This window comes from Colletotrichum spaethianum, assembly GCF_022836535.1.
Source record: "Colletotrichum spaethianum MAFF 239500 DNA, contig03, whole genome shotgun sequence".
In the NCBI taxonomy this organism is placed as follows: Eukaryota; Fungi; Ascomycota; class Sordariomycetes; order Glomerellales; family Glomerellaceae; genus Colletotrichum; species Colletotrichum spaethianum.
Window position 1 is genome coordinate 1622240 of NW_026054773.1, and position 27717 is coordinate 1649956.

The 27717-nt window shown below is 56.5% G+C and overlaps 7 protein-coding genes across 7 annotated transcripts; 4 read left to right on the forward strand and 3 right to left on the reverse strand.

Annotated features, from left to right (window-relative positions):
- Positions 1–870: 870 nt before the first annotated feature.
- Positions 871–2020, reverse strand: ColSpa_01950 (uncharacterized protein; the record flags this gene model as incomplete). Its single annotated transcript, XM_049268162.1, has 2 exons — positions 871–1429; positions 1533–2020. 2 exons carry the CDS (start codon positions 2018–2020, stop codon positions 871–873), a joined length of 1047 nt encoding a protein of 348 aa, XP_049124119.1.
- A 3647-nt stretch (positions 2021–5667) lies between these two features.
- On the reverse strand, positions 5668–6036 carry ColSpa_01951 (uncharacterized protein; the record flags this gene model as incomplete). Its single annotated transcript, XM_049268163.1, has 1 exon — positions 5668–6036. The coding sequence occupies one exon, from the start codon at positions 6034–6036 to the stop codon at positions 5668–5670; it is 369 nt and encodes a 122-aa protein (XP_049124120.1).
- A 1261-nt stretch (positions 6037–7297) lies between these two features.
- On the reverse strand, positions 7298–8172 carry ColSpa_01952 (GTP:AMP phosphotransferase, mitochondrial; the record flags this gene model as incomplete). The annotated part of the gene is made up of 2 exons (XM_049268164.1): positions 7298–7950; positions 8016–8172. 2 exons carry the CDS (start codon positions 8170–8172, stop codon positions 7298–7300), a joined length of 810 nt encoding a protein of 269 aa, XP_049124121.1.
- Positions 8173–10417: 2245 nt separating this feature from the next.
- On the forward strand, positions 10418–12160 carry ColSpa_01953 (LETM1 domain-containing protein mdm28, mitochondrial; the record flags this gene model as incomplete). Its single annotated transcript, XM_049268165.1, has 2 exons — positions 10418–10478; positions 10584–12160. 2 exons carry the CDS (start codon positions 10418–10420, stop codon positions 12158–12160), a joined length of 1638 nt encoding a protein of 545 aa, XP_049124122.1.
- An 828-nt stretch (positions 12161–12988) lies between these two features.
- Positions 12989–14507, forward strand: ColSpa_01954 (spartin; the record flags this gene model as incomplete). The annotated part of the gene is made up of 2 exons (XM_049268166.1): positions 12989–13243; positions 13326–14507. 2 exons carry the CDS (start codon positions 12989–12991, stop codon positions 14505–14507), a joined length of 1437 nt encoding a protein of 478 aa, XP_049124123.1.
- Positions 14508–16829: 2322 nt separating this feature from the next.
- On the forward strand, positions 16830–19359 carry ColSpa_01955 (kexin; the record flags this gene model as incomplete). The annotated part of the gene is made up of 3 exons (XM_049268167.1): positions 16830–17966; positions 18018–18592; positions 18648–19359. 3 exons carry the CDS (start codon positions 16830–16832, stop codon positions 19357–19359), a joined length of 2424 nt encoding a protein of 807 aa, XP_049124124.1.
- A 2033-nt stretch (positions 19360–21392) lies between these two features.
- On the forward strand, positions 21393–26890 carry ColSpa_01956 (uncharacterized protein; the record flags this gene model as incomplete). The annotated part of the gene is made up of 3 exons (XM_049268168.1): positions 21393–23700; positions 23752–25174; positions 25225–26890. The coding sequence occupies 3 exons, from the start codon at positions 21393–21395 to the stop codon at positions 26888–26890; spliced, it is 5397 nt and encodes a 1798-aa protein (XP_049124125.1).
- Between the last annotated feature and the right edge of the window lie 827 nt (positions 26891–27717).

Here is a 27717-nt window from a genome sequence, read left to right on the forward strand (position 1 = left end):
TCGGGGGACGGCTTCTCGACAAGGAGGAGGCACCATTGCGCCGCTGAACCTGGTTGTGGAGCGGCCTTGAGATGAAGCCTCGGGACGACGTGCCCGATGGCAACGCACGAGTACCTAGCTATCAATGGATAAAGAGAACGCATGCATGCAAATGTTTTCTTGTTGGCGTTAATGTCTAGCTAACAGCGCCCGAGGTCGAAACGCAGATCTAGCGGAAGTTGGACACGATTCTCGGAGAGGTCAAAGGACTGACTGTTGTACGTTTTTTTATGAGAGATTCAATACAGAGGTTTATGTTTAAGATGTATATACGTTTCCTACGGATTGATGTCTCTTCAGAGTCCTCGCCTCCGATGTTAACTCTGCACCGCTTGCGCGTGATTGCTCAACATTCACACAAGTCTGGTTGATCCAATTCTGTGTGACATGATAACTCGAACCAGCCCGAAGTTGCCTTCGATAAGGGCATGTCGATTGCCTCCCTGAGCCGCTGCCAGTCCAGCCAGGTCCGAGATGTCATGCCTCGATCCCTATCGCTTGGCTTGCCGTCGCATCTGAATCCTGCTAATCCGCAGGCTAGAAGCCGCTTCCAAAAGTCCTCCCGTGCATTACAATAGAGGGTGATCTCCAAATGCACCCGCCTCGATAGTGTTCGTTGCAACGCTTCGCTCATGTTGCTGCTGCTGCTGCTGCGCTGTTCCGCACGAAAACTCCATGTGTCCAACAAAACGCCCGTGGCTGGGGGGAGCGCATCACGAAGCGTCGTCGCCCCTGTATTAAACGCCCCGCCCCGCCCCGCCCCTCGAAAATGAAATCGCTCCAACACGCTCAAAGACTTTCGTTTCCCGTTTCCAAACAAAGATCGACGTTTCACCCGACCGTAGCAGTCGCGTTGGAGGTGACCTCCACGTTCCCCCCAAACGCCAGGATCTGCTCGATGGTCGTCATGTGCGTCCAGTCGCCGGTGAGCACCGCGCTGTCGACGTCGAAGCCGCCCGCCGCCTCCGTGGCGTTGACCCCCGTCGCATTCTTGAGGTGGCAGAACTGCGCGACGCCCTTGACGAGCCCGACGCCGACACAGATACCGCCCCCGTCCAAAAACACGTCATCGCCGACGGCATCGCTGTAACCCTGGTTGTACTGAGCGCACAGCGTCATGCAGGTGAGCATGTCCGGGACGGTCATGACGAGGATGTCGCGCAGCTGCGGGTTGATGCCCTGGCGCTGCGGGTAAAAGGTGTTGCAGAGGACGTCGAAGGACATGACCTGGTCGTTGTTGAAGCGGATGGGCGAGCCCGAGGCGTCGTAGGGCGTCACGGTTGTGTTTATGCCCGGTGTCGGTCGAGGGCAGTACGGGTTGATCGGGGCCGGCGAGGGGACGCCGAGGGTCTGGGTGACGGGCTTGACCTCGTCCGAGTCGTTGGAGGGTCTGGTGGAGGTGGGGGCTTTCCGTCAGCCCGAGGCTGAAGACGGTCGAGGAGGAGGTAGAGAAAGAGGTTTGTAAGAGAAAGTAGCTCGCTCGTCAGACGTACCGGTTGGCTAAACCCAGCGCCAGGCCGACGGCGATGGCGACGCCGACGATGATGATTCCCAGGGCGACCGCGGCCCAGAATCGAAGGACGGTCAGGCCTAGTATCGTTTTTCTGGGCTTCCCGCCGTTCTCTCTGTCTCCTTCGAACCTCTGCCTCCAGCCCGCCAGCATTCCCTGCTGCTGCCGTTCGGGGTCGGACGGCGCCACTGCCGGCGCCGGGACACGTCGTGCGGCGGCGACTGGTGCGACAGGCGCCTCCGAGCTGATCCTCGACTCTGGGTATGGCGGCGACGCATCTGGATTGTCTCGGAGGTGGGCGTTCTGGGGGTACGTGTGCTGCGGAAACGACTCGACTTGCTGGATCTCGGGAGACTCTATCGGCGATTGTGCGTCATGGCTCTGCAGCGAGGTCGGTTCGATGGTGACGGTTGCGGGCTGGGGCCGCCGCTCATGGCTTGGGATTATAAACTTGTGCTTCTCTTCCTCCATGTTGGCATCGCAAGCCACGCCCGCGGCGGGGCGCGGGGGGAGCTGGGGGGGAAGTAGAAGTTTCGGTTCGCCTCAACGGTGACAATCCTCGGCCTCTGCGTCCACTTCCCTCGACTTGTTCAATGCCTCTCTGTACGGTGTTGTTCCCCTAATGCTGACCAGAACTCGCTGATGCATGCAGGGTCCCGCGTAGGATTCTACGAAACCACGGACCACGGCTGCAGGACCTTAAGTTTCCTCGCTGTCTTTCTCGCTAACGGGACGAAAACAGAGGTGCTGAGCGGATACGGTAGGGTCGTTTGTTTCGATCGACGGCTCAGTTGTATGGGAAGAGAGGATAGGCCTGCGATAGGGAAACCGGCGGAAAATGGGGGAAATGGTCAAACAGACAGGTTTGACAGGAAGCAAGAGACACACGGGGGCTTAGAAGCGCTGGCAGTCGCTCAGAGGTAGCAGCCGATTCCCTGAAGGTACAACGAATCCAAGAAAGGGAATGCAACGTGGAGATGGTGCGCGGCTGTTGGTCGGCTCGAGCATGTACGATTACACACCCCTTCCGTCTCTCGCCTCTGTTTTCAAACGCTCCACTCGGAATTCGTTCTTTTTCACCCTAGGAGATCCCAAGGGGCAACTGTTTCTTCGATATGGGGGGGCGAGGGAAGGGCCAAGAGCTGGGATGAAGGCCTCGGGCGTTCCCCGGACAGGGGCGGGTGGGCAGCGCTTGCTGTCTCCTCCTCTTTCCTTCTCTCGCTCCTTCTTACTTGAGCCTGGGCCTGAACGTGAGCCTGAGGGTCTGAAAAAGCAGGGCCTGCGACAGCGACTGGCGTTTGCTTGGTTCTGCACCGAAAAGTGATTTTAAGATGTGGCTGAAGCCGATATACGGGTGGAACCAATGACATGGGTGCCATGGATGGGGAAAAGCAGCCTGAACTAGCCATGACGGCAAGGTCCAAATTTAACCCTCCCGGAAAACGGTGTGTGCGTAACTCCAACCCAGACGTCAAAGTGTGTGCGTCCCGGCTGCTTCTCGGACGATTGACGAGACTAGAATCAAGATTTAGTGCCATCCTGCGAGCAAAGACTCGAAAAGCATTGTGCTGGGCACAGTGGGCTACGTAGACTCGAGAGTCTTGGTTTTCGGGTCCTTATTCGGCATTTGCAACCGACGATTATGCAGGGGGTTGCAATGGCCACGAGCCCCCCGCCACAGTGCAATCGATCACCCTCCCGCCTTGCGTGAAAAGGGGAGTTCGTCCGGGCTCCCACTCGGGGGAAATGTGGAGGGGGTCTCCACGCCTGCGGTCCGCTGAGCTGTTGTGATTTTCAAGGGGGCTACAGTTGCTTCTCCGGGCTGGCCGTGTCGTAGGCTTCCAGCTTGGCGGAAGTCGAGAGGCCTTGCTTGGACTATTGCGGCGTGGTTGCTGATGGGAGAGACGGCGCCCGCAGGCTGTATCGCTAGGGCTTACAACGTGACATTAGGCGGCAGTCGTTCGACTTCTTTCGTGGGATGCTGGTCGAGAGAGCTGCTTGATGGCCAAGATGCTATGTAGAGTACAGAGTCGAGCGACAGAGTCGGACACAGTCGGGGAAACGAGGTCACGCAAAATCTGTCGGTGAAAAACCGGAGCCCCCGACAGACCTGAAAAATGGTCAGTCATCTCGGGGTCATTGTGGATTTCGACAACGTGGTAGGGCCGACGTCTCTCCACGGGGAGAAGGCGGATTGACCCGCCGACCGACCGACTGTCGAGAGCATTTTCCGGGTGTCCTAGTGGGTTCTGGAGTGGTTCTCGAATTCTTTTTCGCGACGACTCGCGAAATGAATTCCGAAGGCGTCACGTGGTAGTCTGCCGATACGGAGCACAGTAACATGGAACGGGAACGACCACGAGTGCCCTTTCGTGAGGTTAATGCGACCGCTTCTGGTGTAGGGTGCCATTGTAGCTCTTGTCGGTTGATGACCGCAGCGAGCACCATGACTGTGACTTCCCGGTGTGAACTCAAGCTTTCAGAGGCCTCGCTTATTGCAGTGTGCAGCCGCTTTCATATCGAGAGAACCCATCAACCATTGGTTCTTTCGATTGGTGGCTGATTACGCTATGACATTTAACCTTTTTGGAATATTGGCTCGACTGGCATGGAACGATACCTGGAATACAAGTTCCAAGTACAAATTCATAAGTCTCGCCAACCTCCTTTAACCTTGGGCAAAACTAGAGAATGTAGAAAAATGGTGACATAGGATACATATTCCCAGAGAGGCCTGGAAATTATGCCCGTTCGCACTCAAATGGGTATCGTAGCAGGGTTCAGCTCTGCTCCTGAGAACATACATTGGCTACAAGGCTCGCTCATTTCTCCCCAGCGTCCTCTTGCATAAGGTCATGTTCGAATTAAGTCAGAGGATATTCTCAAATGGTATCCCGAACTAGGGGAGTATTCAGAACCCAAGCAGTAACAAGGCCTCCATGGGCTGAGCCCATGCAGTTTTGCACCCTACGGCCTACGAGGCTTTCTGTTCAGCTTGGTGCACAACATGTTTATACAGGACAACTTGCATCAAGCATTTGGACAAGTCAAAAGTCAGTACAGTGTCCTGTCAGAATCCACTCACAATCATCATCTGGAGGTGGTTGTTGTGTAGCATCTGCCACCATCCAGAACGACCTTTGCCTCACGGTTTAAACCCAACCGTTATCCAAACTCAACTCCGACACGACCTCTCCTCTTCACCTTGGTCCAAAGTCGACCGAGCAGATCCCTTCGCCTGCCCACCTCATACTCTTCTCCGTCTCCTCTATCACCTCGCAATCTTCGAATGAGAACGGGTCATGTCCCTTGAACTCCCTCCCCAACGCAACAAACACTGTCGTGGCCGCACACTGCGCAGGACTTTTGACCGTCCTCCGCATCGTCTCATCCCTCTCAAGCTCCTCCATCTGTTCCCTCAACCCGACCTGGAGCCCCGTCGTCGTCGTCCCCATATGCATGCTGTATCCCCTCGCCATCCTGCATGAGTACCAGTTCACACCGCTCGCCGTAAGGATACTGGCTGGTATGCTGTGCTCATAGGTCTTGTAAGCATCGTACGCCACTGGGAGGGAGAACCTGACGGTCTCTCAATTCATCCTGTGGATGCAGTGTCCCGAGGACGTAACGTTGACGACGCTCGTCCTATAACCGGGCGTTGAGGACGCTCTGGTTTACCGCTCAACCCTCAGCCAAGCGTCGGAACATTCCCTGTCAAGAGTCAGCTGCGAATGTCAAACTGGTCTTCAGCGATATCATCATCACTAATCTTACCGACCGAGTATCCGCCGGAAACCATATGTCGTTGAGCGCCTCCCCAAGTCCTACGTCGGAATTTATTGGAACGGGTGTTTCACCGTTATTCACCCGTACCTCGGCGATTACATCGCCGACTGGATCACAAACAAACTGATGAATCGCCCTGTTCATAGCCGGCTGACTCTCCGTGGATTCTTCGAAGCTAACCGAATCGACTTCCCAGTCTTGAAGACGGTGACGAATACCGACAAGAACAGCGGGAACACATGCGAAGCGTCTGACAGACGCCGGGGAACACTCGGGAAGCGATACCGCGACATCATTCTCACTGAATTTACCATTAACATCGGCGCCCCTCTCTATTCATCCGCAGGAAGGATCTCACTACCGCCCACTGAATCACCGAAGATAAGCGAACCAAGATCGCGGAGGAGCAGGAAGAGGTATATATGAGTGAGCTGTAGATCACGGCCGAGCAACGAACGGAACTGGACAATGCGGACAATAGCGAAGTCGTCAGGTCCAAGGTCCGGGTGATTGACTCCGGCGTGGAAGATGTGAATTGGAGGAGGTTTCATCTCGAACCTGTCTTCAGTCCTGCTCCATTCGGATGTACGCACTAAACCCGCGTTGTTCATGAGGATGCCAGGTCTGCAACTGTACCTTTGAACGCCGTCGCGGCGGCCCTGATACTCTCCATACTCGAGGCCCATCTGTATGAGGCGCATGTTGTCCGCCAAAGTGAGGTCCTGCATTGTACTATACACAGTGGCGCCCGTGGCGGCGAGGGCTTCGAAGGTCTCAATGCTCCTGCCCGAGGACACGTCTGTGATGAGAGCGAATTTGAAGAGGAGCTTGTGAGCGAGGTCTTCGTTACGGATGAGTTGGAGGGCCGTTCGGCCGGAGTCTCCAGGCCCGTCGAGTTTGATTTACTTGTGAACGTCAGTGTATTCGCCTGGTAGGATTTAAGACATTGTAATTCCAAGGGAAATGCAATGGAAAGTGAGAATTGGCGTGTAAGTATATGATTGTCAGTGGTTCTGCAAACCTGTGAAGAGCATATAATTCTAAGGCAAAACACTGTGAGGAACGATTCTTCAAGTCATCATGTGCTTCAAGCAACTGTGGTCATCACGACTCCTGCCAGCCACGCCAAAAACTGACCACCATCCGAAATGGAGCTGTATAAGAATAGGATATAACCTATTCCTTCAAACCCGACCATCTGGTAGGCAACCGTAGCCGCAGCCGCAGCTCACCAAGACACGGACGGCATTGACACCAGTGACAACAAGCCCAGCCAGCCTTGAGAGGAACAAGCACACGTCTTCAGCACCGTCGGAGCAACACAGAAAAGCCGGCGAATCCTTTGAAGCCTCGAGGCTTCCCCCGTTGTAGATTGTGAGACATGCATTAAGTCCAGCCAGGCCTGCGTCAACGGGGCGGGACGTACCTTGGGCTGCCGAAACTGTGGATCGCTCGCCCGCCCGGCCCCCGGGGAGGGGGTGTTATGTGGCACTGTGGTTTTTAGGAACCCAGGCAGCCAGGGTAAAGAAGTCCGACAAAGTGGCCCGAGTTTCGAATGCATAAAGAGACTGCCACACTGCGTCGTAGCCGTTTGACTTGATTAGATGGCAGCAAGGCACCCTTGCCGCCCGATGGCCGTTACCCCGCGAATACGTTACAGTCTCCAGAACCGGCACTCAAGGTCGAGGATGCATATTATCCATGCGAGATCACACTGGGAGCACATGGAACAGAGCGCGCGGCGCGCAAAAAATCGGGAAATAACATGTTTGTACATTGATAAAAAGTACGTATGGTGACAACCAATGCTGGAAGCTGTGAGATGCCTGCGCTGCGACCGCCCTAGGGGTTCATCCCCGTCCGCCCGACCTGCCCGTTTTTAGCCATGGGTCTTTCTGGCTAGCCCGAGGTATCTTGACCACGTGTAACTCCTGTAGATATAACAAAGATGAAGATGCCAAATCAATGAACGAAGCGTCGCTCGAATTCGTCGAAAAGAAGGGGACTGATTTCGTCGCTGCTCATACCCTCAACCTCCCAGAGAACGCCCTTCTTGTCGTAGTGCTCGAGAAGGGGTTCGCTGGTCTCCTGAAACTTGCGGAAGCGCTCCTTATACACCGCCTCGGTATCGTCCGGGCGCTGCGTGAGGGGCTCTCCGGTGACATCGTCCTTCCCCGGCACCATTGGGGCGTTGAAAGTGGTGTTGTACACGCGACCCGAAGGCTCATGGACCCAGCGACCGGAAATACGCTCCATCACGACGTGGAACGGGGTCTTGAGAGACACGACCAAATTGATGGGGATGAGCTTGTCGCAAACCACAGCCTGGGTTGCCGTTCTCGGGAAACCGTCGAGAATGAAAGAAGCCGCAGGGTCCTCAGAGGCCTCGGGAGCGGAGTGACTGTCAAGCGCGCCTGAAGTCGTCACCCAGTCGTCCATGTGCTCGTCGTAGAAGGAGTCTACGGCGGTCGAGGAGGAAGAGAGCGTCATGAGTTGAGGCCTTCTGCGGCTGTTGAGCAGCCATCCGTTCTTGTACATTTCGTTGGAGATCAGGCGCATAATCAGATCATCAGCGACCAGTCCGCCGGACTTCATGGTCTTCTCGACCTTGATGCCTGTGATGACGACGGGTTAGCTGGGACATAGGGTGTGGGCGGCAGCAGCAGCATGTGACACTCACCAAGAGGGGTCCGGTGCTTGACATTGTTGCGGAGCAGGTCTCCCGTGCTGATGGACTGGATCTGCGGAAATCGCTGGAGAAGACGTTCGGACTGCGTTCCTTTCCCAACACCGGGGGCGCCAACGAGAATGACGCGGGCGGCTTTGCGGAGTCTCATAGTATACACGAGTCACTGGGCGTTTGGCGCAGGTAGAGGATTGATTTCGGAGTGACGGAGAGAGGGGACGGGAGGGGTTGAAGAGATGGAAGGAGGTAGCTTCGAAACTGGCTGGTGAACTGGCTGCTTGCCCCGAGACGTGCGGGGAGGAGGAACGAGTCGGAATCGCGAGACCCAAAAGGGATCGTGGTCGGGGGCAGTTTAGGAGAAATCCATGGCCACTACGGGAAAGACGGACGTTGGTATATAGCGACAATCTGGGGAAGTAGGAAGAGAGAAGAGGAAAAGAAGAGGAGAGCACCAGAAATCAAGGTGGTGCAGGAATGCCGAGAAGGGAGGGTGGAGAACGCAGAACCGCGGCGGTGGGATGCAGGCAGGTGCAGTGACTGGGGTGCTGGCGCGCACCTCGGACGGGGGATGCTTGGAAATCGGTCGATGGACGGATAGGCGTTGAGGAGGATGAGGAGGAGGCGGCGGCGGCGGACGACGTGTGTGGATAGTCCGATAGTGGACTTTGCGCGCATGTGTGGTGCGAGGTGCGCCGCCAACGGCCGGATATCTGGGCACAGCGCGGGCTTGAGAAAGAGAAAGAAATTGGCAGTGCGCTACGCTGGTGTCATCCTCCACCGGTGAGCCGTAACTGGGTGGCTTCAGCGAGCTTGCTGGGCTTGTGCCAAGGGGTGGGTCGGGGAATTCCTCTTGTCCCCCCTTGTGATGGACGGTTGCTGGACCCTTACCAAGCGACGTCTTTTCCCTCCATGGTCGGTCGGTCTCAAGCTCTAAAGTCCGGGGTACACTAGGCTGAACGGCACAGTGTCATCACTCTCGATGATCACGAGGATGAGATAACGCGCACGGAGATGAGGAGATAAGGTACGTACTCAGCACCTGGCAGCTGTCAAAATTCATCTCGCCAGCTGGCGCATCACAGAGCGGCCGAGATTTGATACACGCCGACCTCCGACCCCTCGAATGACGAGCCTGTGAGGCTTCCCACCAAAAAATTGTCGAGCGGAGTTCAAAGGACAAAAAAACCCAGGGAGCACAATTGTTGAGGCGGTTCTCAAGTCCTTCTTCGCCCGTAGAGCCGCCGCCCACCGCAGATTTCGCAACAGCACATTCCGATCCCGCATCTGAGCACACACTGACGCCATCATTTATCTGGCGTTTCTTACCATCAGCCTCCCTACCAGAACACAATGGATAACTAGTGTGGCTTGGTGAGGAGAATAAAGAGAGAACCTATCCCCTATCCCGCATCGCTTCGCAGCAAAACTTTCTGTCTTGACGCCGGAGACAAGCATGCAAGTCATGATGACCGGTCCAAGTCGAAACACCTGTTTTCTCTGACCCGTCAATAACACGGACGCAGCGGACAGATTAATGCCAGCAGTCCTGCTGTTGGTGTGGGAGACTGCCCTGTGCCAAATTGCCAGATATTGGCCATTGCGAGCTGGCCGATACTGCCGATCTGTCCTCCGCACTGCCAAACAGCGCCATGCCAGCCTTGACAAGGCCAGCACTGCTCACAGTCAATCCAGGCCCGATGGTACCGAGTTGGTAGTGCCCGGTAACTGATTGCCGGTGCTTGCGCTATCACCGACACGGGCAACAGGCACAATTCACACAGCCCAGACGCCCAGAAGGTCGAGCTGCCAGTAGCTAAGGCCAGGATGACCCACGGATCTACAGGAGATGGCCGTCTGCTTCGCTATCCATGTGGCGATGGTGATAAACGAACGAATGAACGGATGCAAAATGGGCAAACAGCGGAGGCCGAGACCTGGTCCGGGCTCTGCCCAAATACGTACCCAGGTACAGACTACGACAAACTCGCCCGGGGTTGTGGTGCTTCGCCCAATGCCTTGCTCGTACCGTTTCTGGCTCCTCTCCTCCGCCGCCAGCGAAGCGAACCCCGAGAGCGAAGAGGCAAGAAAACCCCGTGATCTTGCACGTGCGGTATCCGCAGGTCCCTGGGCCGCCCCCGGCCATGAGTGGTTTCGGAAAGCCAGGGACAAGTTGTGGTAGCATTCCATTTGATGCGATCGGTTGCCCTCCATTCCAGAATTCTTGAGCCGTTTCGCATCACAGTACATCTTCCTCTTCTTCATCATTTGTCTTTAGTTGTAGTATACTGCCCACTCACAAGATAATCGCCCATGTTCACTGGTCTTCGGTAGTCCGCTCATTATTCACAACAACCTACCCATCCACCCTTTCTGTCTGCCATCCCAACCGCTGCAGAATGAGCGCCTCCGCCAGTGTCGCTCGTCGGGCGGCGATTACCAACCCGTTCCTAGGCAACGGTAAGCCTATCTCCTGCGTCTGCTTCCTGCCCGCTCACTCTTTCCCCATCTTCCGTGTTGCTCTGTGCTGCGGCGATTTTGGTTCTCTTTTCTGACATCTTGCAGCGCGTGCGCTCTCTAGCCTCGGTGTTTCGTCAGCTGTGCTCGGCCGAAATGCAAGACATCTTCCTCGTCATGTAAACGTCCTCGCACTCCTTGTGCCCGTCCGCCATTTGGGTACCGACCATCACAACCACGGCCAGCCGTCTGGCCCGCCTCCGGGCTTCAATGTAGCAGAGGCTAAGAAACCTTTGCCCAAGGAAAGCACCTCGGCGACCAAGAGCGACTCGAAGGCGACAAATGATTCTAGTGATGCGGCACAGAACGTGAAGGCATCCTCCAAGGATGCATCGGCAGCAGACAAGGCCGAGTCCAACGCTTCATTGTCGGAACTCGCCGCTGCGAAGGGGACTTCTGTCGAAGCAGAGAAGAATGCAAAGGACAAATTGACCCTCTGGCAGAAGGTCAAGAAGGAGGCCCACCACTACTGGGACGGAACGAAGCTGCTTGCTACCGAAGTCAAGATCAGTACTAAGCTTGCACTGAAGATGGCTGCCGGATACGAACTTAGCCGGAGAGAGAACCGCCAGTTGCAACGCACCGTCCAGGATCTCGGTCGCCTGGTGCCGTTTTCCGTCTTCGTCATCGTCCCTTTCGCTGAGCTTCTGCTCCCCGTCGCCCTGCGGCTGTTCCCCAACATGCTGCCCAGCACATACGAGGGGCAAAAGTCCAAGGACGCCAAGGCGACCATTCTTAGAACGACGCGCAAGGAAGTTAGCCAGTTCTTGCGGTCTAGTCTTAAAGAGACTGGCCTGCCGTTGACCCCAGCAACTACCCAGAGTGAGGCGTTTACCACTTTCTTCCGGAAACTCAGATCGTCTGGCGAGTCGCCGACACACGAGGACGTCATCAAGGTCTGCAAGATCTTCAAGGATGACTTGACTCTTGACAACCTTTCAAGACCCCAGCTAGTTTCGATGTGCAGGTACATGAACCTGAACACCTTCGGCACCGACAACATGTTGCGATACCAGATCCGTCACCGCATGCGCCAGATCAAGAGAGACGACCGACAGATTAGCTACGAGGGCGTTGATAGTCTCACCGTTGCGGAGCTTCAGATGGCGTGCGCCAGCCGTGGCATCCGCACCCACAGCGTGTCTCCCGCGAGAATGCGCGAGTACCTTCAGCAGTGGCTTGACCTCAGATTGAAGGACGGCGTCCCGTCTACCCTTCTGGTTCTGAGCAATGCCTACATGTACGGCCAGGTCCCCGCGCACAGCCAAATCGAGGCTCTCGTTGGTGTCCTCTCGTCCATCCCCGACGAGCTCTTCCATGAGATCTCCCTTGAGGTGCACAGCGCCGAGGGTGCCGCCACCAACAAGCAGCGTCTTGAGGTCCTCAAGGAGCAGCAGGAGCTCATTGACGAGGAGAACAGCCAGAACGAGGAGAATGCTAGCACCGGATTCGCCACCCCTCGTGATATCGACAACATTGACGAGAAGGAAGAGACCAACCAGGCTGCTGAGGCTCAGACCGCTGTCTCAAGCCAGGCCCAGGAGGCCAAGGAGGCCGAGCAGGAGATGCTGGTCGCGAGAGACGGACAGTCCAAGATTGAGAAGGTGGAGAAGAGCGACAAATAAATTGCGCAACGCTGTAGACAAGCACTCACTTTTCTTTGTTAGACATGTATGGCATAAGGCTGGGTAGCGTGTACTAAAAGAAGAGGGTTCATGACACCCCAAAGGGAATATCACAGGTCACTAGAAAGATCCATCTCAGGAAGCAAATAGATTCCACTACTGTATAATGGCGGCCTTTGTGTACAATGCCAGCAAACACGTAGACCGAAAAACTCACAAGATACAGCTGTTCAACATGCCGTTCGTCCTTTTGTTCAGAAGCTTGGCCATAGCTTTCCAGTACCGTCGCGACGACCCGAGGCAATAACCCCTGGCTTGTTTCTGCTATGTGTTTCTGGGTTGCATCTGCGCCAGCAGCCTTCGTCATAGCCCTCCGGAACTGGAGGTCTGACGGTGTTGCCCGGCTGCTAGCGAGTTACCTCATCGCTTGCTTCTTTCTGGCGCTGTTGTGGGTACCTGCCATCTCCCCACTATCGCGCTGCCCAACCGCATCAGGTCAGCTAAGGTAAACTACACTAAGCTCGCAGCGTCACCTCTCATGGTTCAGCGACAGGCAGCTCATGCCCATTCCCCACCACTGCCGCCGACACTTCCAGCCCATTGTCCGGCAAACAAGACGTTCGTTCCGCCCATCTCCATCCTTTGCGACGATCCGATCTGAAGCCTCAACACTTGATTGTTTGACAGCAAATAAATCCGACTTTTTTCTCTTGTTTGTTGTCCTCCAGTCGAGGTTCACCGCGCCGTCTTCACATTCGGGTTCCCCAACCCAGCCAGCGTCACCTCCGATCACGACGACGTAACCCCACGTCCACCCAGCTGGACGCCATGGCGGTTATTGACCAACACCAAGATGACTTCTCCAACGTGTCCTGGAACACGGATGAGCACACCGCTGCTGAGAGCTCAAGTTCAGTGACTGCGACCGAATACGACGACACGGAAAGGAATGGACACAATGCCTACGAAAGCGATGCACCCGGCAGCAACGACCGGGAGGTGCTGGACTGCGTCGTCTCCGAGCCTCTCAAGGAAAACGATGGCTCCAAAGATACCTTTGTCTCGTACTTGATTACCACTAATGTAAGGAAGTTCGAATGCTCAGTGTATTCCAGCTATAAGCCCGATCTACTCGAAGACTTGCGCGCTGACACGACTTCTCCAGACCACGTTCCCCTCCTTCCAGAGATCGCAAACAACAGTCCGCCGGCGATTCACAGACTTTGTCTTCTTGTATAAGGCGTTGAGCAGAGACTACCCAACCGCCGCAGTTCCTCCCCTGCCCGACAAGCAGCGGATGGAATATGTTAGCGGCAATCGCTTCGGTCCGGACTTCACCAATCGTCGAGCGCATTCGTTGCAGCGCTTCCTTACCCGCCTCTCCCTTCATCCCGTGCTTCGCCGAGCCGATATCCTCCATATCTTTCTCGAGAGCCCTGACTGGAACGCTACGATGCGCAGTCGCAGCGTCAGAGGATCTACGAGCAGCGATGCCGGAAGCAGTGGGGTATTCGATAACCTCACCGACAGCTTCCTCAACGCCTTCACCAAGGCCCATAAGCACGACAAGCGGTTCCTCGAGGTCAGAGAACGAAGCGACAAGCTCGACGAAGACTTGGCCCACATCGAGAAGGTGGTAGCACGGGTAGCCCGACGGGAGAACGACCTCGAACTGGACTTCAAGGACCTGGCAGAACAGTTCCAGAAGCTTATCACGCTTGAGCCGGGTGTCGAGAACGAAGTCAGACATTTTGCCAACTCGATCGAGGACACCGCCATGGGTCTGCGCAAGCTCAAGGATGTCACCGATGGGGATTACCTAGGCAGTCTCCGGGATATGCAGGCCTACAGCACAGCCTTGAAGAGCCTCTTGAAGGCGCGCGAGCAGAAGCAGGTGGACTACGAGCAGCTCACGGAGTACCTTAACAAGAACACTGTCGACAGAGACCTGCTCCAGTCCGGCCAAGGCTCGGGTGGCCTGTCGGGTGCCAGCGGCAGACTGATGCGCAAACTCGAGGATGTGCGCGGAGTCGATCACGAGCAGGCTCGTCGCGATCGCCAACGAAAACTGGAGATGAATATCGACAAGCTTACCACGGAAGCGGAGCGAGCCAAGAAGACGAGCGAGATGTTTGACGACGAGGTCGTCAAGGAGGTGGCCGATTTTGAGCGGATCAAGCGGGTCGAGTTTAAGAAGCAGCTCGGCGGTCTCGCCGACTCTCATATTGAGTTTTACGACGAGGTCATTGAGATTTGGGAGGGGTACGTCAAGGCGATGGAGAAGGAAGGCGTGTCGGGAACACGCAGCACTGGTGTTGAGCCCCCTGGCCGGCGTCTGGTGGACTAGACGGCCATGCTTTTGAACGAGGAGTGAGCGAAAGCCATGGCTTATGTGTTTTTATTCGGCAGTGGGCGGTTGAGTTGACGTCGACCCCATTTTAATGGGGGTTTGATTGCTGGTATAAGGCCAGCTTCGGATGGCCCCGGGACATTTGGCTCGAGAAGATTCAGCAGACGGGAGCAGACCATTCAACTGGGGTATCGGACGCCAGTCAGGTAGAACTGGAGATAATCATGAAGATGGGCTTGAGGATCGTGATTGACGAATCAATGCGTTTTGACACATCGTTGGCGGCTTCATTACTGGTCTTCGGCATAACTTCTGTAAAAACCGGCAGACCAAGTTTCCAGAGTGAGCGACAACAACGGGCAGTGCCCTGACCTCGTCCCTATGCAATTGATAGAGACTGCTGTGTCGAACCCAAAGTGCCAAGCCTTTACAACGTACCCAGTCGATGGATAGTTGTTCGCCCGGGTTGTTGTTCATTCATGCGAGAACAGGGTTGTTCGATGGGAGGTTCCTGAACAGCGTTTGCCATTCGGAGGGCACCGTTGCTCGCCTCTCCAGTCTCGACAAGCATGAGACAGACTTGCGGAGGGCTGGCAGAAACGTAGCACAGAGCTCAGTAGCTTGAGGCAGTCCCGCGGATACAGGAGCGAATTGGAACAAGACCACAGACACTGTGGCCTAACTGGAAACAAAGTTACATGACAGAAGCCAGTGTTTCTTAATATATCACAGGGCGATGGAGGCATGGAGGGTTTGGTTGTTCACAGCAGATGGGCGGGAGCGGATTCCGAAACGAGTGACTGTGTCAAGCGCCAAGGCCAGGACAGAAGATGCCGGCGGCGCCCGGTTGTGATTCGATGTTTGGGCCTCTTTGACGCAGAAGGGCGGGATTCTCCTCACCATCCTGCTCTGTCGCATTTTTGGTAGAGAGACTCTGTTGGAGTATGCAATGTCTGAGGCTTGTGTTCAATGCTATTATGTACCAGTAAGGGAGTGGTGAAAAGTAGAATGGGGCAGAATCGATATTGTAATTTGCATGCATGTGGAAAGGAGGACGGACTTACGCATGCGAGCACGTACTCGGTACTTATCCCTTGGGAGGAGACTCTTCACCGAAGCGAAAACAGCACGCTGCAATACCTGGGAGGTAATACTGTACCCGAGACGGAGGCGACCAAGGTACATTTGTCTTGAAAGATGCCCACCCGGCCTGGGGAAATCTTGGTCCCGCGGCGCAACCACCAGACTAAGGACTCACTGCCTGTACAGAAGGGGAAGGTAGGACGATTCAGGTGCAGCAGCGCTGAGGAACCCGCCGCCGCATCGCCGCCCACACTGCCGTTTCAACACTGGCGCAGCCATGAGGGGGCCGCCCCATTGGCCCCCGTTTGTTGCGACGCGTATCCGTCGAGCAGCAGGACCCCTACTATGCGTGTGCTAAGGAAGCTAGCCGGGGGGGGAGGGGGGAGTTCCTCTCTGGCTGTAGGAACCGGGCAGGTAGCATCGGATGCCTGGCTACATTTTTATGTTCCTGCCGTTTTCGAGAAGGCCACGAAACAACATTTGGTCGGAGCCTGTCCTGTGTCCCAGATTCTGCTCTTGTTCCATCAGGATGAACGACTTTCACTCAAGACGCTCCCTGTTTTGTTTTGCCACTTGCACTGCTTACTGCGCTTGACTCTCCTAAATCATTCCCCTGATTCACTCATCGTATTTCTTCCATTTGCTTAGCTTATCAGCGATCCTGCGAATCCTGCTCCACGCTGACGTCCGTCCCATCGATATTGAATACCCGAGGACGATGAAACGACCCTTCCCCGCTGTTTCTTACGCGTGAACTCTGGCCTGTTAAGTAATAACCTACCAACAACACCCCCAAAAGTCACTGTCACATCTGCATCGCCAAGAAGGATAGGCGGATTTTGCTTGGTGATTAGCGCTGTTCCCAGCTCGCCGAGGCTAGGAGTGCGGATATTCTTCCTAAGGGGACCGAAGTGAGAGGTGTCGCAGAAGTCACCGAGAAGCTTTGGCCATCTCCAGGGCGGCCCCTTGCCACTTGCGACTCGACCACGTCTCGTCTTCCCCCAAGCCTAGACGGGTCCAGTCCCGTTTACCTTTGTTCCCCTAGCCAAGCAGACAGCGAGGGAGGTACGTGTTGTGTTAATTCCACCTTTTCACCATCATCTTCTTCTTCCCCCCCCCTACACTGATTTGATCTGGTTACGGGCGCTGAAGCTAACCTTCAACGCCATCCTGCGCAGTCCCTCCTTTTTTGCGTACTCTCCATCCCGTCCCTTCGAGGGTTTACGGTAGCCCGCCATGAAGCCTTCCGCGATTCTCCTTGGCCTCGCCACCCTCGCCAGCGCCTCGTCCTCACACCGGAACTACGAAAGGAACGATTACTATGTACTCGAACTGGATTCGCGTTCATCTCCCGATCAGGTCGCCGAGCGCCTGGGTCTGAGGCATGAGGGTACACTCGGCAGTCTAGACGATCACCATATCTTCTCTGCCAGGAAGGCTGCGCACGATATCGTCAAACCTGCCCTGCAGGAGCGCAAGCTGAGGAAACGCTCCATGGGCGGATTCGACGTTCTTGACGGCGTTCGTCTGGCGCAGAAGCAACAACTTCGGAAGCCCATGGAGAAGAGGGTTCCTCCGCGCCCCCATGGCCCTTCCAACTTCGCTCGCCAGGAGCAGCCCGATCCAAAAGTTGTTGCTCAGATGAACGATCTGATGAAAACCCTCGGAATCGCCGACCCCATCTTCAACGAGCAGTGGCATTTGCTCAACACGATCCAGCCGGGGCACGACATCAACGTCGCTGGTGTCTGGAAGCAGGGCATTACAGGCAAGAACGCAACCGTTGCTATTGTCGACGACGGTCTCGACATGTACAGCGACGATCTGAAGCCGAACTACTACGCCGCCGGCTCTTATGACTTCAACGATCATCGGGAAGAGCCCAAGCCTACTCTCAGCGACGACCGGCACGGCACCCGCTGCGCCGGCGAGGTATCCGCGGCGAGGAACGACGTGTGCGGTGTTGGTGTGGCCTACGAATCCAAGATTGCCGGTATCCGTATCCTTAGTAAGCTGATCTCGGACGCCGACGAGGCTGTCGCCATGACCTACGACTATCAGCACAACGACATCTACTCTTGCTCTTGGGGTCCGCCTGATGACGGTCGATCAATGGACGCGCCAGGTATCCTGATCAAGCGTGCTATGCTCAAGGGTATTCAGCAGGGCCGTGGCGGCAAGGGATCCATCTACGTCTTCGCCAGTGGTAACGGCGCCGCCAACGACGACAACTGCAACTTTGACGGCTACACCAACTCAATCTACAGTATCACTGTTGGCGCCATCGACAGGAAGGGCCAGCACCCTTATTACTCGGAGAAGTGCTCTGCTCAGCTGGTTGTCACCTACAGCAGTGGCAGCGGAGACGCTATCGTAAGGAAGCCGCATCGTGAAATAAAGAGACCATAGCTAACGTCTTTGCAGCACACCACCGACGTTGGGCAAAACGCCTGCTACAACGGCCACGGAGGCACTTCCGCAGCAGCCCCGTTGGGCGCTGGTGTCTACGCTTTGGTTCTCGAGGCTCGCCCTGACTTGACCTGGAGAGACATGCAGTGGCTTGCCATGGACACTGCTGTTCCCGTCGACGAGGCCAACGGAGAGTATATGCCGACCAAGATCGGGAAGAAGTTCAGCCACACGTACGGATACGGCAAGATTGATGCTTTCAAGATGGTCGAGGCAGCCAAGACTTGGAAGAACGTCAAGCCGCAGGCGTGGTACTACTCGCCCTGGATTCACGTCAACAAGGACATCCCCCAGGGCAAGGACGGTGTCGCAGTCAGCTTCGAAGTTACCGCCGACGCGTTGAAGCAGGCCAACTTTGAGAGAGTTGAGCATGTCACGGTCACTATGAACGTGAATCACACACGCAGAGGTGACTTGAGCGTTGATTTGATCAGCCCTGATGGATTTACCAGCCATCTGTCCGTCACCCGCAAGATGGATTCGGCCAACACTGGCTATGTTGACTGGACTTTTATGAGCGTTGCCCACTGGTAAGTTGATCTTGAAGACTGCATGGGTAAAACACGACCACTGACCTTACATCAGGGGCGAGTCTGGCATCGGCAAGTGGACCGTCGTCGTCAAGGACTCCCAGGAGAACGACCACAAGGGCACTTTCGTCGACTGGCACCTGAAGCTTTGGGGCGAGTCGATTGACGCGAGCAAGGCGACGCTCCTCCCCATGCCGACTGAAGAAGACGACAACGACCATGCGCTTGTTGCCACGACCACGCTGCCGGCTGCCGTCACGTCGATGACGCATCCCGCCGAAAACACTGTGCCGGCTGCCAACCCCACGGACCACCCTGAGCGTCCCACCAAGATCAAGCCCACTGGAGGCGAAGAGGCGACGCCTGCCGAGACGGGCAAGCCGACAGATACTCAAGAGACGCCGAGCGCTGCCACCACCAGCCCGTCGAACTGGGTGTCTTGGCTGCCATCGTTTGGAAAGGCCGGAGTGTGGGTCTACGGCGCCATTGGTCTCATTGCCGTCTTTTGCTCTGCTCTCGGAATCTGGTTCTTCATCAGGAAGCGCCGCAACAGCACGCCTCGCGACAACTACGAATTTGAGTTGCTCAACGAGGACGAAGCCGAAGGCCTGAACGGCGAGAAGCGCACGCGGGGTCGCGAGCTCTACGATGCGTTTGCCGGGGATGATGAGGATGATGAGGATGAGACAGGCGTATACCACGACAGTCGGGAGCGCTCAAGAGAGGGAAGCGGCAACAGAGAGACGGACAGGTTAACCGAAAAATAAGGCGCACAGCAGGCAGGCGGGCACGGGCGCATTTTGCATAGAAATACCTTGACTTTTCTCTTGTTCATGGGCATTTGGGCATTGGGGCATTGTGTGGTTAGTCTCTTCCACTGAAAGCACAGTAGACGGCGGGCGGGTTGGTGTTTTGGGCTTAATCAATCAATGATTCGTAAACTTCCGCAACGTGCTTCCGCTGTGGTGACTGCGAAGCGCGCAAGGTGTTTTGGTCAATGCAAGTCAAAGCTCCGCGACGGTTGATGGGACTCCTGGTCTGGACTCGGGACTGATGAGATGAAGGCGGGCACTCCCGCGCCGAACACGCGACGGCTACTGCGCGGCTCTTGGACGGTGGAAACTTAAGCTTAGGGAGGGGGTCCTTGGGTCTGTATTCTCTCGACCGGATCGACTCTCGAGGTAGTATTTTGATCCACCCTCCTCTTCTTTCTCCAAGTTGAATCAGTCTCAGACAAATGATCCATCAAACGGTAACAGTGCCGAGTCAATTGTGCATTTCTTTTTCTTGGTCCAAGCTGGCCGAGGTCTCACGCAGTCCGAGTTCGTTTGCACCACCAGCCACCCCAATATTGGGACGGGTAGATTATGTTATCGCATCGAATCGAATTGACTTTTTACCAAGTTTTTCCCAGACCAGGATACCGCACCTGTCCGTCCGTACCTTGCTTGCCTTGAGCCGGCCTTACTCTGCTCGATTCGAAAAGCGGACTTTTGAGATGGGAACTCAGCCACCTTCTTTTTGACGTCGTCCGAAAGGTACCTTGCACTCGCGTCTATCCAATCTCACAGCTCGCCCAAGACACGGAGGTGAGGTAAGACCTCCTTCGCACACTCAAACGGGAGCCAAGTCTCCATTGGCGGATTGGCGCAAAGAAGGCTTGCTAGATAGACAGGCAGGCAGAGGACGGCCGCATGGGGTAGCAAGCAAGCTGGAGCTTCTTCACCCCCCTTCGTCGCAGAAGATGGCCAGATGGGGTGGCGGCGCGCGCAAGTAAGCTGCAGCATATTGGAGTCGTGGTCACTGGTCAATGGCAAAGCGATGCCCATCGAGTGGGCTCCATTCCGACCGCCTCTTTCATTTATTTTTATTTTTACTCTTTTCCCACCCGAATCGACCTCTTGCGGCTCCTCTCGGCTACCTTACGGGCCCGGACAGCACACACACAACACACCGCAACCCCGTCGCGGCTGTTCGTACCCAGTCAGGCACCGTAGCCTGCTCCGCCGCTCGAGGTGTCTTGCCTTTTAACCTTGCCAGCCCAATCGATGACACGCCTGGTCTAGCGGCGGAAGGAAGCAGCGAGATTGGAGTTCACTGGACGGGACTACTCAAGACCCCAGTCGGCGGGCCGGGGGTCCTCTGCCTCTTTGCTCTTCCTCTCCGCCCAAGCCGCCCCCAACCCTGGTCCAACATCCATTTTGCTAAGCCCGACTGGGAGGGCGAATGACGCCGTAGCACACAACCCGTCAACCTCGCCATTTTCCCAGCTCAAAGCTCTTTGGGGGGGTTACCTCTAGCTTTCCTTGCGGCGCTGCTTGAGTCGCAAGAAAAAGTCAAGTTCTTTCGGGTTTTCCCACCTTTTCCTCCTTCTTGTCTTATCTCTTGTCTGCATCTCTTTGCGGCAACGTTTCCATACCCCCCCTCTCCTCTTCTTGGACCATCCCAAAATATCGCAGCAACCTCACCTCGGTGACTGACTTACTGCTTCCTTCCTTGCCCTTGCAGACAACCGACTTCCTTTGCGTGCGCGCGTGTCTGCATTGCATTGGCTGCTATGGCAAGCTGCATATGTCTCTGACGCCCGGCCATTTTCGCTCTACCGCTACTTAGTAGATTCTGCTCTAGCTTTTACCAAAGTAGCTTGTACGTGTTCCTTCGTGGCAGCTGTGCTCTCCCACGGGCGAGTGGTACCATCACTCACCGGTCTTTGCGCCCAAGTCTGCTCCCATCTGCAGTCCCGACTTGGTAGCGCAGCCTCCAAATCCCAGCAACGACGGGAGGTAGTAGCCTCTTCGCTATGCCCACTGCACCGTATTGGGGCGATCTGTCAGGCCCCAAAGCGGCCAGACGCCAGCGTCGCCAGTCAGAAGACTTTAGTCTCCCGGAACGCAAATCCCCAGAGCTGGAGGGTCCCTCGACCGCCGCGCTCATGACGGACAAACCTCTTCCTCCTCCTCCCCCAAAGTCAAACCGCACCTCGATGCAGACGACCAACACCGAGGCCGTCACCGAATCAACTCTCAGCCCCTACGCCTCACCTACCGCCTCCAGCTTTGCCGACCAAGGTCTAGCCCCGCGCCCGCCGACGTTCCCCTACGGCGAATCTCAGTACCCAGACGATCAGGCTGAGAGACGCCAACGAAGACGCAGAGAGCGCAACAACGAGGCCGAGGACGACATTGACCACGAATATCTGTCCGGCCCAACGCCTCCGGCCGCCCCAGATGTGCCCAAGGCCCCGCCCGTGAGCTTCAGACATCCGTACGGCAATGGTGGCCTGCCATACACACACACATCACCAGGCCCGCCTCGCCCTCCGCGACAGCCTAGTCCGCTGGTCATCCCGGACGACGAGATGAATCCTGAAGAGTACTACAAGAACCCTGCATCCGAGGAAAGGCAGCAGAAGCAGGAGGAACACCCGCCTCTCGACCGCTCGCAGCCCACGCTCGATGCCGCCGCCGAGACGCGAGCACCCCGCGAGCCCCGCGACCCTCAAAGTTCTTCGAGGAGAAGATCGACAGGTGGGGCAGGCAGAAACGGGCAGGGAAGAAAGGCTTCGGTAGGAGGATCCAGCAGAAAGTTCGCAAACGACCGTTCTCCCCTCCAGAGGCTTGAGCTGACGCTCGACAGCATCACCAAGGAGGAGAAGCGAGCTCGTGTCGAGGCCGCGGAGCGTCGCGCCAGGGAAAAGGCTGCGGCCAAGGCCGCCCAGAACCCGGATCTTTTGCAGCCTCCCGAGCCCACCCAGCGTGCGCCGCCGCAGCCGCAGGAACCCCTGCCCAAGCAGCAACCTCAGCGACCCCTCCCAGAGCCGCCTCGAAAGCCTCAACAACCTCCACCAGAGGTACAGCAGGTGCAGCATGTGCCGGTACAGCAAGTACAGGTGCACCAGGCGCCAGTCCAGCAGGTGCGGTTCCGAGACGACGGTCTGGATGAGGGCCGCAGAGGGCAGCAAGCCAATATTGCTGCTCCGCGCGGAGCGCCGGTGCAATACTATCCCGTAGACGACGGCAGATATGCGCCGCGCCAGTCGCTCGATGAGAGGCGACAACAACCGCAGTACGCGCCTGAATCCCACAGGCGCCATGCGTCTGGGCCATACCCGCCGAAAGGACCTCCAATGGCTGCGGAACCGAGACATCCTCCCGCCTCCTCTGGGGTCCCACAGAGAAGCGTCAGTCTCCGCGAAGAACCTCGCGAGCCGCCCGCGACGAGCTCAGGCATCCCTAAGCGTAACTTGAGCTTCCGCGAGCGCGCTGCAAAGAACGACATGAGGTTGCCGCAAGCCTCCGAGCAAACTCAGAGCGCAGAGGCAAGCCCGCAGCCCACACCACCAGTTTCTGGATCTCGGCGACCCAGTTTCTCTCTCACTAGGAGCGTGAGCAATAAGCTGAAGAAGCAGCCCAAGGGCGATCCGTGGTTCAACATCCGGCAGGATGCAGAGAGGAAATACGACAACATTGACTTCCGGAACGCCGCTTTGGACCAATCTGCGGCAGAAAAGGGCGGTCCTCCCGTCCAGAGATCCGTGTCCCATGCTGCGCGCGAACAGGCATTGCCCCCGGACGCAATGCGGGAGGAGGTCAGACGGGTCGGGATTCCCAGTAAGGCTGCGAAGTTAATTGGCTTTGACTTTGGAGGAGTTCAACGTCGGTCGACGGCCCCGGCAGCCCAACAGCACGACTACGAGTCTGATGACGACGACCCCCGATACGACAATGTTCGCCATGCGCGCGTGGTATCGGGTGGACGCGGTGACAGCCAACACCACGCACCTCAAGCGCAGGCTGGGGCGCGCGGAAGACCCTCTGACAGGGAATACTACTCCGAGGATGATGGGTTCAGTGACGACTCTCGAGACCTGTATCCTGCGAAGAAGACATTCCGCCCCGGTGAAGGCATTTACAAGCCGCCAGTGTATCTTGACGAGTGGAAGAAGGCCACAGTCGGCAGTTTATCTGGGGCCATGCTGGACCTGAGCGACGAACAACTCGCTTCGACTGATAAGGACACCCCTTGGTGGGAAGGCGGCAAGCGCAGAGGGAGCACATCACGGCCGCGCAAGGCGGAAGCCTTTGACGGCGAGTATGATGACACACACGGTACGTTCTGTTGTGCAACCGGGAGGTGACGATACTGATAGAAATCCTTAGCCCCCACACGGTTCAAGCCGCCATTGTTCCTCAAGTGCGGCCCGCTGTTGAGATACTGCGGACTCAAGCATGAGAAGGTTCCCGCCCGTAACAGGAACACTGCCGTCAATGAGAGAACAATCTGGCGTGGGTCGGTCATGATCGTGACGCTGGATAGCGACTCTTCTTACGAGATCGCGCCGACCTTGAGACTGTTCGTACAGCCTATCGAACTACTCCCCCCTCCGCCTCAGGAGATCTCGGGAGAGCAGGGGCTACCGCCAGAATACGTGGACCCGATTGCTGGGATTCCGAAGCTGGGCAGACGAGGAGAGACGCTTTACGTCCGTCCAGTGGAGCACCTCGATGAGGCCAAGGACCTGTCTAGAGACGAGACAGACAACGGCCTCTTCGAGAAGACCAGAAGCCCACCTGATTACACCCAGGCAGATGGTTCGCCAGACTTGCCTGGGTCTTTTGCCAGCCGCCGAAAGCGCGTCGAGATCGATGGGGAAAAGGTCTCCAAGTACAAGGACGTGCGCGGTTTCCGATTGCATGCAGAGCGCGGATGTACATTCTGGCGCTTCAACATTGAGATTGAGCTCCGCGAAAAACAGCAGCGGATCGCATACCGAATCAACAGGGGCCCTGCGATGGGCTTCTGGGTCCCTGCCCTCGGAGAATCGATGAACATCATGTTCCACAGCTGCAACGGGTTCAGTGCTAGTGTCAACCCCGACGACTTCAGCGGCCCCGACCCTATGTGGCGCGACGTTCTCAACACTCACCAGTCACAGCCTTTCCACGTCATGATTGGCGGCGGTGATCAGATCTATAACGACTGCTTGATGGACCAGAGCAAGCAGTTCCGCGAGTGGCTGACGATTAAGAACCCTCTGCACAAGCACAACTCGCCCTTCACGCCAACGATGCAGGACGAGCTGGAGCGGGCCTACCTTGAGCGTTACTGTATGTGGTTCTCGCAGGGTCTCTTCGGCCTGGCCAACTCGCAGATCCCCATGGTCAATATGTGGGATGACCACGACATCACGGATGGCTTCGGCTCGTATGCCCACCACGACATGAACTCGCCAGTTTTCTCCGGCCTCGGCAACGTTGCCTACAAGTACTACATGCTGTTCCAACAGCAGAGTATCCCCACGGAGACGGAGGCTTCTGAGCCCAGCTGGGTTCTCGGCAGCGAACCCGGGCCGTACATTAGCGAGCTGAGCCGCAGTCTGTTTGTGGAACTGGGCTCCAAGGTTTCTCTGTTGGCTGTTGATGGCAGGACGGAGCGGACGGAGCTTGACGTGGTCAGCGAGCCTTCGTGGCAGAGAATCATGGACCGCTGCTACGACGAACTGAGGAACGGACGAACCGAGCACTTGCTGGTCCTTCTGGGTGTTCCGATCGCCTACCCCAGATTGGTCTGGTTGGAGAATATGTAAGTTTTCCTCTGCACACGATAGAGAGAAGACGTGCTAACGATCACAGTCTCACCTCGAGAGCGATGGATCCTGTCAAGGCTCTGGGCAAGTTGGGAATGCTCGGCAATACTCTTAACCACATCGATGGTGGCGTCGAAGTGCTCGACGACCTGAACGATCACTGGACTGCCAAGAATCACAAAAAGGAGCGGACCGTTGTCCTGCAGGACATGCAGGACCTGGCGGCAGACAAGTCTGTAAGAGTCACATTCCTCAGCGGCGATGTCCATCTTGCTGCCGTCGGTCAGTTCTACGCCAATCCCAAGCTTGGTCTACCCAAGCACAAGGACTTCAGGTACATGCCGAACATCATCTCCTCGGCCATCGTCAACACGCCGCCTCCCGATCTGATGGCGGATATTCTGAACAAGCGTAACAAGATCCACCACTTTGACGAGTCGACCGAGGAAGACATGATCCCGCTATTCCAGCATGGCGTCGACGGCAAGGCGAGAAACAACAAGCACCTGCTACCACATCGCAACTGGTGTTCCATCCGGGCATGGACCCCAGGCACTACGCCACCTCCCACGCCACCGCTGTCGGCTTATGATAGGAGCCCAAGTCCGCCGGCGAACCGTGGAGGCCTTCTGAGGCGGTTTTCATCGAACCGTGGCCCGGCATATCGCCCGGATGTTCAGCGCGATGGCCGAGACGAGTCCCGGTCGCGACCTCCAATCTCCAACAAGGGCAAGGCTGGCGGCCTGTTCCGCAGTCTCTCGCGCCGCAACTCGACCGATGGAGGTCGACCTACTGAGCCGTCCAAGCCAAAGCGCTCATTGTCGTTGACTCGCAATTTCTTCAGTCGCCGGGGCAGCAAGAAGTCGCAGCCCGACGACGGTGGTATCAACGGCCAGTGGGGAGACGACGATGGAGACGACGAGAGTGTGGACGACGGATTTTATGGGTATGAAGACGAGCACAACCATGGGCCGGCGCCTACGTCCAGGGGCATGGGTCTTCGTGGCGGCGGTGGTCACGATGAGTACCAATCCGGCGATGACTCGTACTTCACGGCTCGCCCGGCAGCGCGAATGAGCGGCGCTGCTAACAGGGCAGTCCCACGGACCCATGACGAGTTCCAGCCTGGCGACGAGACTCAATTCTCCGCTCGTGCGCCGGCTCGTTCTTACACCACCGGCGATGAACGCCAGGTTCCTAGGTCGCAAGATTCGCTGGCGCGGCCGAAGCCGTTCCACCGCACTCCGACGGGGTTGTCGGTTAAGCAAAAGAAGAAGGCGGATGCTTTTGAAGTGGACCTCGAAGGTGGTTTGGACATTTGCCTCAATGTCGAGGTGAACCAGAAGGATCCCGCCGGCATCACAGTGCCATACCGGCTCCTTGTGCCTCGTCTGGTTTGGGACGACGCCAAGGAGGCTGCCAATCTGCAGCCGCCTGCCCCGGCGGGTTTCAAGCGGCTGTTTAGTATGAAGAAGAAGGACACTGGCGCCGTGCCACCTCAGGGCCCGGCGTCCGAGGAACAGTTTGAGGGGTCTATTAGACAACAACCAGCGGCACCTCCCGCGGGTCGGGAGCCTGTCTACGATGCGCTCCCCGCGAGTGCGAGGTACGAGTCGCCCGGAGGCTATGATTCAGCCCGCACGCATGACTCGGCTGGGCGGTACAACTCGCCAGCGAGGTACGAGACACAGAGTGCGAGGCAGGGCAGATGAGGGGGGATACGCGTGATGACAGTATGAGGAGCAACGAAGACGAGTCTCTTTTTCAACGCCAAGAGTGTTGGGTTCGGCACTCTACACATGGTTTTCTGGTTTGGAGCATGACATATGAGCATCGCAAAGGAGTATGATTACAAACGAGGACACAAAAAGCTTTGGATTGGCGTACTCCGTTTTCGGGGGCCGGTCTCTTTCGATGCCTCGAGGTCGGATGGCCTCTTACGTTAATAATGACGATTATGACTTCAACTGAGCGTCCTGACGTGTTTGACATAACCCGTGCATTGACAGACGGATACAACGAGTGAGGACAACATCAGCAGAAAGCAAACTCAGAAACGAAGGTGTGTCACAACTGATCGATTAGCAGGGTCCTCAGGAACCGCGGCATATCGGACGCTGATGATGATGATGATGTTGTTGTCTTGAACTCCCCTAATTGGAGGCAGAACGTAGCCAAGAACCCTCGCTTTGCCGCAAATGTAGTAATAATTGGTGATGGCAAATTTTTTTTAATATCTTCTCGTAGCCTTGAGACTGCGTGTTAGCTTTGGTCGTTTTTCCGAGTTAGACAGGGGGACTGGACATGACCAACCTTTTCAGACCAAATCACACATGCCGACGTGTCGCTTCCCCCCCCCGGCGATCGAGCTTCAGCTTCTCTTTAGCCCTGCTCGACCGCGACACATCGGCGAAGGCCATGTTCGTGTTTGACCTTTTTTCTGTTCTGTCTCGTTCTCGTTCTACCCCCCCCCCCCCCCCCCCTTTTCGTCTTGTCTCCAACCTCCGTCTGGTGTCAGACCCCGAGTGGCTGTGTCATG